At 46.5% G+C, this 12,480-nt stretch overlaps 1 protein-coding gene across 1 annotated transcript in view; it reads left to right on the top strand.

Moving 5' to 3' along the window:
* Positions 1-7,002, top strand: part of LOC130128826 (voltage-dependent calcium channel gamma-4 subunit-like) — a 20,892-nt gene extending 13,890 nt beyond the window's left edge. The window contains exons 3-4 of the mRNA XM_056298578.1: positions 4,622-4,762; positions 6,170-7,002. Coding sequence (XP_056154553.1) covers positions 4,622-4,762; positions 6,170-7,002 — 974 coding nt within the window. The remainder of the gene's footprint in view (positions 1-4,621; positions 4,763-6,169) is intronic.
* The last annotated feature ends 5,478 nt before the right edge of the window (positions 7,003-12,480 follow it).

The following is a 12,480-nucleotide window of genomic DNA, read 5'->3' as shown; positions in this document are numbered from 1 at the left end:
CCGCATGTGGTCTGGGCCGCATGTGGTCTGGGCCGCCTGTGGTCTGGGCCGCATGTGGTCTGGGCCGCAAGTGGTCTGGGCCGCATGTGGCCACATTATTTTAGCGGTGTAGCACTCTGCCTGTGTAAGCACTGGAATCCGTGGGGTCTCCATGCACCCCTCGTGTGAACAGACAGGCAGACACGTACTCCACGAGTAAATGCCAGACCCTCTGCCCTGGAACAGCTTGTGTGCGCTGCTGTATCCCTGACGGTACAACTTGATTTTCTTTATAGACTATAGCAGCACATTAACCTCCTGGTGCAGGCTCTTGTCATATCACGCATGGACTACTGCAACCCCTTACTGGCAGCTCTCCCAGCATGCACTTCCAAACCTCTGCAAATGATCCCGAACCCGGCAGCGCATCTGGTCTGCAACCAACCCAAAACAGCACATGTCACTCCGCCGTTCATATCCCTCCACCGACTCCCAGTCGCTGCCCGCATCGAATTCAAAACCTTGATGCTCGCTTACAAAACTGCAACTAAAACGGCTCCCGCCTACCTGCCAATGAACGGCGCCTGGCACTTCTGCCACAGCAGGGCCCTAAGTCACTAGCTAGCTAGACTCTTCTCTTCCGTAGTTTCCCGGTGGTGGGACGAGTTACCAAACTCCATTGGATCCGCTGAGCCCCCCTCCATCTTTAAGGAGAAGCTAAAGACCCAGCTCTTTCTCCAACACCTCCACACCTTCCATCCATCATCCAAGCCACTTATCCCAATCTGGGTTCCAGGGATGCTGGAGCCTATCCCAGCAGTCACTGGGCGGCAGGCAGGGAGACACCCTGGATAGACCGCCAGCCCATCACAGGCCTCTACACCTGATGGTATTAAAAAAAATAAAAAGCTTCTCTGCACCCTATGCATTGGGTTTGTGCACTGCATGTTGACACCTGTGTCCTATCGGACTTGGACCTGATTTGTTTTTTTTACTCTTACTTGCATTGCCACCTCCCGGTTAGTTCCTTGCTTGTGTTATATTAACTCTCAGATGTACGTTGCTTTGGATAAAAGCATCTGCTAAATGAAATCGTAAATTGTAAAATATGTCCAGGGTGTCTCCCCGCCTGCCGCCCAGTGCCTGCTGGGATAGGCTCCAGCATCCCCGCCACCCTGTGTAGGATACGTGGTTTGGATAATGGGTGGATGGATGGATGTCTTCTAGAAACACTGAAAGTGTCTATAACTAAATAGCACAACTAACTTTGAAATCAGTTCACTTAGTTTACTAGTCAGTTGACTTTAGTTGGGTTGATATATGTGTATATACTATATATATATATATCACATGGCAAGGATCAGTCTCTTGTCCATTTTGTGGGGTGACACTGGGCGTCGCATACAAGAAAGTTAAAGACAGTTCAACTCCAGAAGCGGGGGAGCTTGCATTTCCATAAAAAAGACAGTTCATCTGGACGTAACGTTTATTGAGAGAAATGTTTCATCACTCATTTAAGAGACCTCTTCATTTAACTTATATTTAAGGCGGCACGGTGGCACAGCGGATAGCGAAGGTCCTGGGAAGGTCCTGGGTTCGAGCCCCGGGGTAGTCCAACCTTGGGGGTCGTCCCGGGTCGTCCTCTGTGTGGAGTTTGCATGTTCTCCCCGTGTCTGTGTGGGTTTCCTCCGGGTGCTCCGATTTCCTCCCACAGTCCAAAGACATGTAGGTCAGGCGATCAGCCGTACTAAATTGCCCCTAAGTGTGTGGGTGTGTGTGGGTGTGTGTGTGGGCCCAGTGTGATGTCCTGGCGGCCTGTCCAGGGTGTCTCCCCTCCTACTGCCCAGTGCCTGCTGGGATAGGCTCCAGCGACCCTGAGAGCAGGATAAGCGGTTCAGATAATGGATGGATGGAACTTATATTTACTCCATTTCAAAGCCGTACTTAATTCATTTACCCCATTTTAATCTATATTTACTTGATTTTTTGTTGTTGTTATTGTTGTTGTTTTTTAGGAAGTTGTTCCTTATCTGATGCGAGGGTCTAATGACAGGATGTTGTGTTGCTCCCCCGAGGCAAATTTGTAATTTGTGATATTGGGCTGTACAAATAAAATTGACTTGACTTGACTCTTCAGTGTCAGCTGACTGCAGGTGTCCCCACCCTTATAGACACTACAGTGGCATAACAACCGAAAGCAACGACCAGTTTCATATGCAAATATGTGTGTGGCGATTAACTAGAGGTACAGGGGTCATGTGTATTAGTCACAGAGGGTTGGGGAATATTTGCAATCACTGCATTGTAAGATGGTGACAGATGTACTCTTACCCCCCCCCCTTGGTTCAGGGATGGTCCCTCTTCACATACATGGCCTCTTTGACTCCCCGTTCAAACCAGCGTTCCTCCCTATCAAGGATGTGCACATCCTCATCCCTAAAAGAGTGGCCATTGGCCTGTAGATGGGGGATGAAACATCTCTCACAATAAACGTTGTGTCCAGATGAACTGGTTCACCTTTCTTTGATTTTCATACCGGGATTATTGAGGATGCATCAAGACACAAGTGATAATTTATGATGTCTTTGAGTTTGTCGTGTAATTATGTACTGATAGCTGTGTGAAAGAGTTGGAGATTAATCCAGCTAACCATGTGAAAGAGTGGGAGGTGAATCCAGCTAACTGTGTGAAAGATTGGGAGGTGAATCCAGCTAACTATGTGAAGTGAATCCAGCTAACCATGTGAAAGAGTGGGAGGTAAATCCAGCTAACTGTGTGAAAGAGTGGGAGATGAATCCAGCTAACTGTGTGAAAGATTGGGAGATGAATCCAGCTAACTGTGTGAAGTGAATCCAGCTAACCATGTGAAAGAGTGGGAGGTGAATCCAGCTAACCATGTGAAAGAGTGGGAGATGAATCCAGCTAACTGTGTGAAGTGAATCCAGCTAACCATGTGAAAGAGTGGGAGATGAATCCAGCTAACTGTGTGAAAGAGTGGGAGGTGAATCCAGCCTACTGTGTGAAAGAGTGGGACATTAATCCAGCTAGCTGTGTGAAAGAGTGGGAGGTGAATCCAGCTAACTGTGTGAAGTGAATCCAGCTAACCATGTGAAAGAGTGGGAGATGAATCCAGCTAACTGTGTGAAAGATTGGGAGATGAATCCAGCTAACTGTGTGAAAGAGTGGGAGATGAATCCAGCTAACTGTGTGAAGTGAATCCAGCTAACCATGTGAAAGAGTGGGAGATGAATCCAGCTAACTGTGTGAAAGAGTGGGAGGTGAATCCAGCTAACTGTGTGAAAGAGTGGGAGGTGAATCCAGCTAACCATGTGAAAGAGTGGGAGATGAATCCAGCTAACTGTGTGAAAGAGTGGGAGATGAATCCAGCTAACTGTGTGAAAGATTGGGAGATGAATCCAGCTAACTGTGTGAAGTGAATCCAGCTAACCATGTGAAAGAGTGGGAGGTGAATCCAGCTAACCATGTGAAAGAGTGGGAGATGAATCCAGCTAACTGTGTGAAAGAGTGGGAGATGAATCCAGCTAACTGTGTGAAGTGAATCCAGCTAACCATGTGAAAGAGTGGGAGATGAATCCAGCTAACCATGTGAAAGAGTGGGAGGTGAATCCAGCTAACTGTGTGAAAGAGTGGGACATTAATCCAGCTAGCTGTGTGAAAGAGTGGGAGGTGAATCCAGCTAACTGTGTGAAGTGAATCCAGCTAACCATGTGAAAGAGTGGGAGATGAATCCAGCTAACTGTGTGAAAGAGTGGGAGATGAATCCAGCTAACTGTGTGAAGTGAATCCAGCTAACCATGTGAAAGAGTGGGAGATGAATCCAGCTAACTGTGTGAAGTGAATCCAGCTAACCATGTGAAAGAGTGGGAGGTGAATCCAGCTAACCATGTGAAAGAGTGGGAGATGAATCCAGCTAACTGTGTGAAAGATTGGGAGGTGAATCCAGCTAACTGTGTGAAAGAGTGGGACATTAATCCAGCTAGCTGTGTGAAAGAGTGGGAGGTGAATCCAGCTAACTGTGTGAAGTGAATCCAGCTAACCATGTGAAAGAGTGGGAGATGAATCCAGCTAACGGTGTGAAAGAGTGGGAGGTGAATCCAGCTAACTGTGTGAAAGAGTGGGAGGTGAATCCAGCTAACTGTGTGAAAGAGTGGGAGATGAATCCAGCTAACTGTGTGAAAGAGTGGGAGGTGAATCCAGCTAACTGTGTGAAGTGAATCCAGCTAACTGTGTGAAGTGAATCCAGCTAACCATGTGAAAGAGTGGGAGATGAATCCAGCTAACTGTGTGAAAGAGTGGGAGATGAATCCAGCTAACTGTGTGAAAGAGTGGGAGGTGAATCCAGCTAACTGTGTGTATACACACACACACACACACACACACACACACACATACATACACACTTCTTCCTGGTTTAAATACAGTGGTCTTGTGTCCAAAATTTCCAAATTGAAGCCAGTGGGTAAAATGACATCATAACCTATATGTAAAATGGCAAAAGCTACGAAAATAAGAGCCAGACTGTAAAAAAACCAAAACGGAATTGTCCTTTAACTGAAGCTGGGCAGGTTGGGACGCAGGTCACCGGGGCCTGACAGGTTTATCTTGGTGTCTTCATCCGTAGGTGTGGTGCGAGCCTCCAGCATCTTCCCCATCTTGAGCGCCATACTGCTCCTGCTGGGCGGAGTGTGCGTTGCATCCAGCACCTTCTACAAGAACAAGAGGAACATTATCCTCGGGGGAGGGATTCTCTTCGTAGCTGCAGGTAGTACTAAAGCTTTGACTTCCCAGTCAAACAAAACTTAAGTTTTAATTTGCTGTTGGCTTTATAGGGTTTGGGTGGGGGTTATTGCTATGTGGAAGGGTTAAAAAAAGTATGTTGAAAAGACAAAAAATAGTGTTTTATTGACAACAATAATAGTAATGATAATACATCAGACTTATATTGCGCTTTTCTAAATACTCAGACACTTGATAATCAAATATTCAGTGAAGGCCAGGAAGGCGGTTCAAATCACCCTGCTTCCTTTAATGCTCACCTTAATTCCTCCATACTGTCTTCAGTCAATATGTCTTAATTTTGTCTTAACTGTACTTTAAACTGAGATGAAAGTGGTTGCCCTATCTCAGATTTTTTTTTGCATACGAATAGTGAAAGGTAGGTCTGCGTGACAGCTGGATTTCGCCCCAAGACGAATAAATCAAATACCTAGCTAGCTAGCAAGCTACCAGTGGAGGAGTTACAGTAAAATTTGTTTGACATGCAAATTAGTTTTGATATTATGCCTCCAACCTCTACATATACGAACATAAAGAAACAGTTTGTTGTTGCGATACCCCAAAATCCAATATCCACGCATGTAAAATTATCTAAACATTTCCAAATTCCAACTGCAGCAAAATTTGTCCACCAGGGGTACTTAGTAGCTTAATCATATACTTATTCATTTCATATATATATATATATATATATATATATATATATATATACACACAAGAAATGTGTCCTGACAGGGTGCTCAACACAAAGACTATGGCTACAACTTAGTTATTTTCATTATTAGCTGGTCCGATGGTGGTTTACCTTTCAATGGAAAAAAAAAAGCTTTCAGTGAATTGTATTTTCATTATTGATTTTTTTAATGATTATATAGTCTTTATTATCTTAAAAACAATGACAAATACCCATCCTAAGTTCCTTGAGCCCAAAATGATATCTTAAATCTGTTTACTGACCAGCATCCATAAAACCTGAAGAGTATTTACTTTATAATGACATGAACCAGACGGATGGAAATAAATTTTAGTATCTCTGAAACTGTAAGCAGAGAATATTTAGGACTTTCACTTGATAAATGGCTAAAATGTTTAATTGATTGCCAGAATTTTAAGTCTTAAAATTTCTGCTGATTGACTGATCGATTAATTGACTAACTTTTTCCGCAATGAGTAAAGTAGAAAAGAACATCGATCATATAGATCATCTACTACTACTTTTGGCTGCTCCCGTTAGGGGTCACCACAGCGGCTCATCCGTTTCCATTTCTTCCTGTCTTCATATATATATCATATATGTAAAAGAACATAGATCATATAGATCATAGCCGTATGTAAATATATAATTTGCATTTATGAAAGAATAATGGGCTGATGGTTTTCTCTGTTCTGTCAGGCCTGAGCAACATTATTGGTGTGATCGTGTATATCTCTGCGGCGTTGAGCGACATCTCACCAAAGAAGGATGAGGACAAGAAGTGGCACTACTCCTATGGCTGGTCTTTCTACTTCGGCGGCCTCTCGTTCATCCTAGCCGAGATGGTTGGCGTCCTGGCTGTCAACATATACATCGAGAAGAACAAGGAGCTGCGCTGCCGCTCACGCTCTGACCTCTTCAAGAGCACCACACATGCCATGTTGCGCCTGCCCAGCTACCGCTTCCGCCGACGCTCGCGCTCCAGCTCACGCTCCACCGACCCACCACGCTCACACGAGACCTCTCCCGTTGGTGCCTCCAAGACCTTCAGCCTGCCGCCATCGGCCCCACCCTTCTCCGTGGCCACGCTACCGAACCCACACCACACCAGCGGCGGGGGGGGAGGAGTTGGAGGTGGGGGAGACATTTCCATGTACACCCTGTCGAGGGACTCCAAGCTAGGGAGCCTGGGAGGCGGTGCACCCCCCCTGTACGGTACAGTGGACCGTGCCACGCTCTACCAGCTCCACAATTACTTCCCCAAAGACTCCGGCGGTGGGGGAGGAGTGATGAGCAGTGGGACACTCCCATCTCTCTCCAAGTCCAACTTGGCGGCAGCGGCGGCTGTGGCCCAAAACGCGGCGCCACTCAACACCTCCACCCAAGCCGCTCCGACAGCCCAGCAGGCCCCAGTATCAACGGCAACCATGGAGAGGGACAGGGGCACCATGGGAACCCTGGATCGGCTGGGGGGGAAACGGGACAGGGATAGCAACTCGGATACGCTAAACAGGAAGACCACGCCAGTTTAAAATGAAACCTCTGACGGAATGGAGGAGGAGGAGGGAAGGACGTGATGGAAGAGAGAGAGATGGAAATCTAATCAAAGAGAGGAATTTATATTGAAAAAGAGAGGAGGAATAAGGGAGGGTTTCAGGAGCAGGAGGGCTTTACATGTTAGGTTGGCACTTAAACAGTATCTCGGTTGTCCTGTAGCCTGCAGTATCTCGTTGCCATAAAGAAAATGATGTATTATATTATAAACTGTCGTAAAACACAACAGCTCGTACAAGTTCCTGACAACCGCCTTAAAAATAGTCATGACTTAAACCCTCTGACCTCAGTTTGTACATTAGATTTGAGGCCATAGTGCAGTGGGAGATTTCTCATGCGTACTTGAAAACCTGGAAATCTTCAGGCTTGGAAGTCATTGGAAACACCTGGAAAATGACAAAATTGATCAAAAGTCCTGGGAATGAAGTTGAGATCATGTAAAATTGAAGAATTAGGTTACAAAATCATATCTGTACCCACTGAGGTAACGTATTTTTAGAGAAATGTTTAGCTGAGATCGTATATTATTAGCCATATTTTTATCTGCCGAGATCTGACATCAGTGTGTGAAGTGTGGGCGGTTTGTTCAGTCACACAGTCCATTTAGAGACTGTTGAGACTTCCACTGATAGTTAAAGCGGCTGTAGACAACTTTTCAACGTTCCCCCCTAACATTTCCAAACCTTTTTATTGTTTGCGCCGCTGTCGCAAAGACAGCCGGATCGCTTTCCTTTTATTAGCTGCCTGGCTACTGTCCAAAGCAAGAAATAACCCTAAGAATCCCAGTTTGAACTAGAAACCCCAATCTCAGTGCTTTGATAAAGGCAGAGTAAAACATGCGATAGTATTAGTAAGTAGTGTTACTTACTGATCCAGTAGCAAGAATGCCAACTGAATGTCGGTTTGGGACTCTCTCAAGTCCCCTAGCCAGATTAAAGCATTTGCATGGAAACATGTAAGCTATCAGCTACAACTGGGTTACAGTAAGCGTTAGGTCAAGCTTGGGGTTAGGTTTGGGTTAGGGTAAGGTTAGGTTGGGGTTAGGTTTTAAAGTTAATCAAGTGTCCCGGCGTTGTATCGAACTCTGACTAAGGGGGAACAAATCTTGATGGGGGGAAAAAGAGTGTGATACAACAACGGAGGTCACTCCCAACGCGTGAATGCCCGTCCATGGGTCACTCTTGTTTTACCTGTTTCTATCATCCTCCCTGTTCTCCTTTTTTGCCTCCTCCATCAACGGGGTTCTTGTTCTCTTGCCAGTAGTTTCCACTGTCACTTCAGTTGATCCGCCATCCACCATTTCCGCTACTAGGGATAGCTACTGGGGTGGCAAAGTGGTTAGCACAGTTGCCTCACAGCAAGAAGGTCCTGGGTTTGAACCCCAGGGTAGCCCAACCTTGGGGGTCATCCCAGGTTGTCCTCTGTGTGGAGTTTGCATGTTCTCCCCGTGTCTGCGTGGGTTTCCTCCGGGTGCTCCGATTTCCTCCCACAGTCCAAAGACATGTAGGTCAGGTGACTCGGCCACACTACATTGTCCCTAGGTGTGAATGTGTGTGTGTGGGCTCTGTGATGGCCTGGCGGCCTGTCCAGGGTGTCTCCCCGCCTGCCGCCCAATGACTGCTGGCATAGGCTCCAGCATACCCGCGTCCCTGAGAGCAGGATAAGCAGTTTGGATAATGGATGAATGGGATAGCTACCGGGGAAACAAAAGTGCTATCCTCGTCCTGTTTTGGTTGCGCAGTGGTTGACGCACTTCCTTTGTGCTGTAAATTGAGCCTTAATTTTCCTGTGAGATTTTACCCGGTGGCAGACTGAATTTAGTTCCCTGTAAGCCTGAAAGCAAGGCTTATTGGGAACCAGTCTAAATGCCAGTGGTGTCATTATTCTATAGCCATCACACTGTGCAATCAACTTCATTTACTTCATAATGATAAGTTAAAGCGAAAAAAGTTGTCTACTGCCGCTTTAATGCTGAATAATGTGACCGTCTGTCGGTAACTTCTGTCATGGATGTCCACGCAAAGGTCCTGGAAAATGTCTTTGAAAAGTCCTAGAAAATATTTTCCTAAAAAGAGTGGGAACCCCGGTTCTACTATCTTTATAACCTCCACAACCTTCATTTATGCAGGGGAGGAAGATTACTAGGCATGCATGATAATCTTTCAGCAGTTCTCTCTGTCACAGGCACGTCGATACATAAAATCATGCACATTCACATCTGGGAGCTGCCCAGTGAATGAGGGAATGAAGGATGATTTATTTCGAAAATGAAAATAAGCAGGCTATAACACAGATAAGCCATTGCCAATAATCTGAAGTGATCAGTAAATCCACACATCAAACTCAGCGAACCGATAATAATAATAATAATTATTATTATATTAACAATAATAATAATACATTTTATTTGTGGGTGCCTTTCAGAGCACTCAAGGACACCTCCCAGAACAAATCTCCGTACGCATCAGATTACTTGTTACATGTTGGAAAAGCAGTAGGAGGAAGTATACACTTATTTTTTCCTACCCCTTCTCACCTACTCTTAGTTAATTCTGCTACTACACATTACAAACTCAGTTCCCACTGGACTGTGTAGTTCACATTCAATGCGAGTTGTGCTGCATAATACAAACTCAACTACTGTGAACAGTAAGAGGAAAAATAAAGGAAATCACATCCTGCCCAGTACAGCCAGTTACAGTCGTTGTACAGTTTTAGTATATTATCGGCTCCACTAGACCAACAGGGAGTTGAGTGCCTTGCTGAAGGGCATCTCAGCAGTTACTACTGAGGGAAGTGGGATTGTCTGTCATTCACTTTCCCTGAACAGATTTAGCCAACTTGTCAGGGAATACGCACTGACGACCTTGAGAGTCTTAAGCCCATTTCTCCTTCGACACTGTTGCCAATGTTTTCCACAATGATCATTTTTTTCCGCAGCCGTTCCTCTTCATGCCTGAGCCAGCAGGCCTCGACTACACCGCTACCCACCGTCGCATTTCAAAAGACTGCCCAGCTTAACAAGTTAGCTCATTATGAACCTTAAAATCTTAGTTTTGATTTGAACAAAATGGTCGATGGGGTGGAATAATTTTGCCCGTTTCAGTTGCAAATCAAACGGTCTTGACCTTTATTGCATGCTGACCTGCCAAATGATGGAAGCTAAGCAGGTAGGGGCTTGGCTAGTACTTGGATGGGAGACCTCCCGGGAAAACTGAGTTGCTGCCGGAAATGGTGTTGGTGGGCCAGTAGGGGGCAGTCTTCCCTCTGGTCCTAATAAAAACAACAAATCCCAATGCCCCAGTGCAGTGATGGGGACACTGTGCTGTAGGAGATGCCGTCCTTCAGATGAGACATTAAACTGAGGTCCTGACTCACTGTGGTCAGTAAAGATCCCATGGCACTTATCACAAAGAGTAGGGGGTCTCCCGGTGTCCTGGCAACATTCCCAACCTGGCTCTCTCCATCTGGCCACCTAATCATCCCCCCATGTAACTGGCTAAATGATTCCTCCCTCTCCACCTGGAGCTGATGTGTGGTGAGCGTTCCGGTGCAAAACGGCTGCCGTGCATCACCCAGGCAACGCTACACATTGGTGGTGGTTGGAGTGAGTTACCCCCTTCACTGTGAAGCCCCTTGGGTGTCTAGAAACGTGCTGTAGAAATGTAATGATTATTATTGTTATTATTGACACTGGAACGCTCCATCGGCCTAGTTTAGGGTATTCGTTACTGAAAATATCGAGACCGAGTTAGCGGTTAGCGCATCGTTTTGCCGTGCAGGTCCACATTACGACACATGTTCACTGTAACAAGTCCTTTCATCTAATTTTGAAATTTTACAATATTAATTAACTTAGATTTCATACAAAAACACCAATCTTCAGATAAGCGTAACTGCCCTGAAATAAGGCCTTCCACTCGGCCCATTTCAAGTCAGTGTCACATAATTGTCTCCTTTCAAACGTATTTCATTAATTACATTAGTGAGTAAGAAACTTCAAGTCTGGAGATAAAGAAAAGTGAAAGCACTTGGTGCTCTGGGGTGTATGTGGTGTAAATAACGTCACCCAGAAGACTTGTGGGGATCGTATGACGTCGATTTGATACTGGAGGCTACTCGACAGCGTTCGCCGGGTGTGGCTGCAAAGGGCTGTATCCATAGGCAACAGGGTCAGGGGTCAATTCCACTCACCCTCGGAAGGAAGGGCGGGATTTGTTCTTAGAATTGTAAGCGGTTATTTTGTTGCCCGGTGCGGGATTCGATACGAGGTGTACCGCACCACAAGGCGACGTCACTAACCGCTCGGCTAAAGGGTCAGACCCGTTAGCTAGGGGGCTAACGTGTCTTATTAGTAGTTTACAGTCGTCACCCTCTCCCGGAAGCGCGCCCTCGCGCTTTGTTATTCCCGCGCTCTGAGGATCTGCACACTTCCGGGTCCCACCGCTGCCACCAATGTAAGCGGTTATTTTGTTGCCCGGTGCGGGATTCGATACGGGTGTACTGCGCCACAAGGCGACGTCGCTAACCGCTGGGCTAAAGAGTCAGACCCGTTAGCTAGGGGGCTAACGTGTCTCATTAGTAGTTTACAGAATCAAAAAAAAAAGAAAGAAAACAAAACCAAATACTTCTCGTGGTGAGGCTGTGAGTGATTAGGAGCAAAATTAGGAGCCTCGTTCCAAAATCAATTTTAAAAAAAAGACCGTTGAGGTGAAACTAGGCATTTTATGACACACTCTTTAAACTTCTTATTCCTTTTAACAATTACGACTACCAAGTGGTTTTCGAGAATAAATGATCCGCTTTTGGAACATTAAAGATAATTGCAGAGTTCGGCCACTAGTGTCGCTACTGAGCAGCGTGCCGTGACAGAAACTCTCCAAGCCGCTGGTCCGAAAGTGGATGTAAACGTTGGAGCCTTCTAAACATCGACACCTGAGGGTTTCGGAACATCTTTGAGGGTACTCCCTTTTTGTCAGCATGTGACCCTTTCCCACTACACGGTACCGGCTCGGCTCAGCTCGACTCGTTGCGTTTTCCATTACTGGAAAGTTCCGGCTTTTCTGGTACCACGAGGTTCCCAAAACACCGGAGCGGGTACCAAAGTCAGCGCAGACCAGCTCCCCTGAGGGGTTCTGTTCCGGTAACGGAAAACAACACTGCGAGCCGAGCCGAGCCGAGCCGGTACCGTGTAGTGGAGAAGGGGCACTAGTCAGGGGGGGGGGGTCTGACGATGTACCGCACGTCTGCACAACGCGAACGCGGCGCCGCTTGTTGGCGCGGAATCCTGCGCAGTTCGGATGAAACCGGTACCCGGTTTCCCCCAGGATGGACGCTCAGCGGTGCGGGACGAGTCGTTTTCCACATGCGATGTGCTGAACCCGCCGCGTGGGGGCGGTGTTTCTGACGGGGTTGCGTTTGACGATTTGTTCGGCCCGGCCCAGTTTGGCGGCCGG

Source organism: Lampris incognitus, chromosome 18 (genome assembly GCF_029633865.1).
Source record: "Lampris incognitus isolate fLamInc1 chromosome 18, fLamInc1.hap2, whole genome shotgun sequence".
In the NCBI taxonomy this organism is placed as follows: domain Eukaryota; kingdom Metazoa; phylum Chordata; class Actinopteri; order Lampriformes; family Lampridae; genus Lampris; species Lampris incognitus.
Note: the sequence above shows the minus strand (reverse complement) of the source record. Positions and strands in the feature narration are given on the sequence as shown.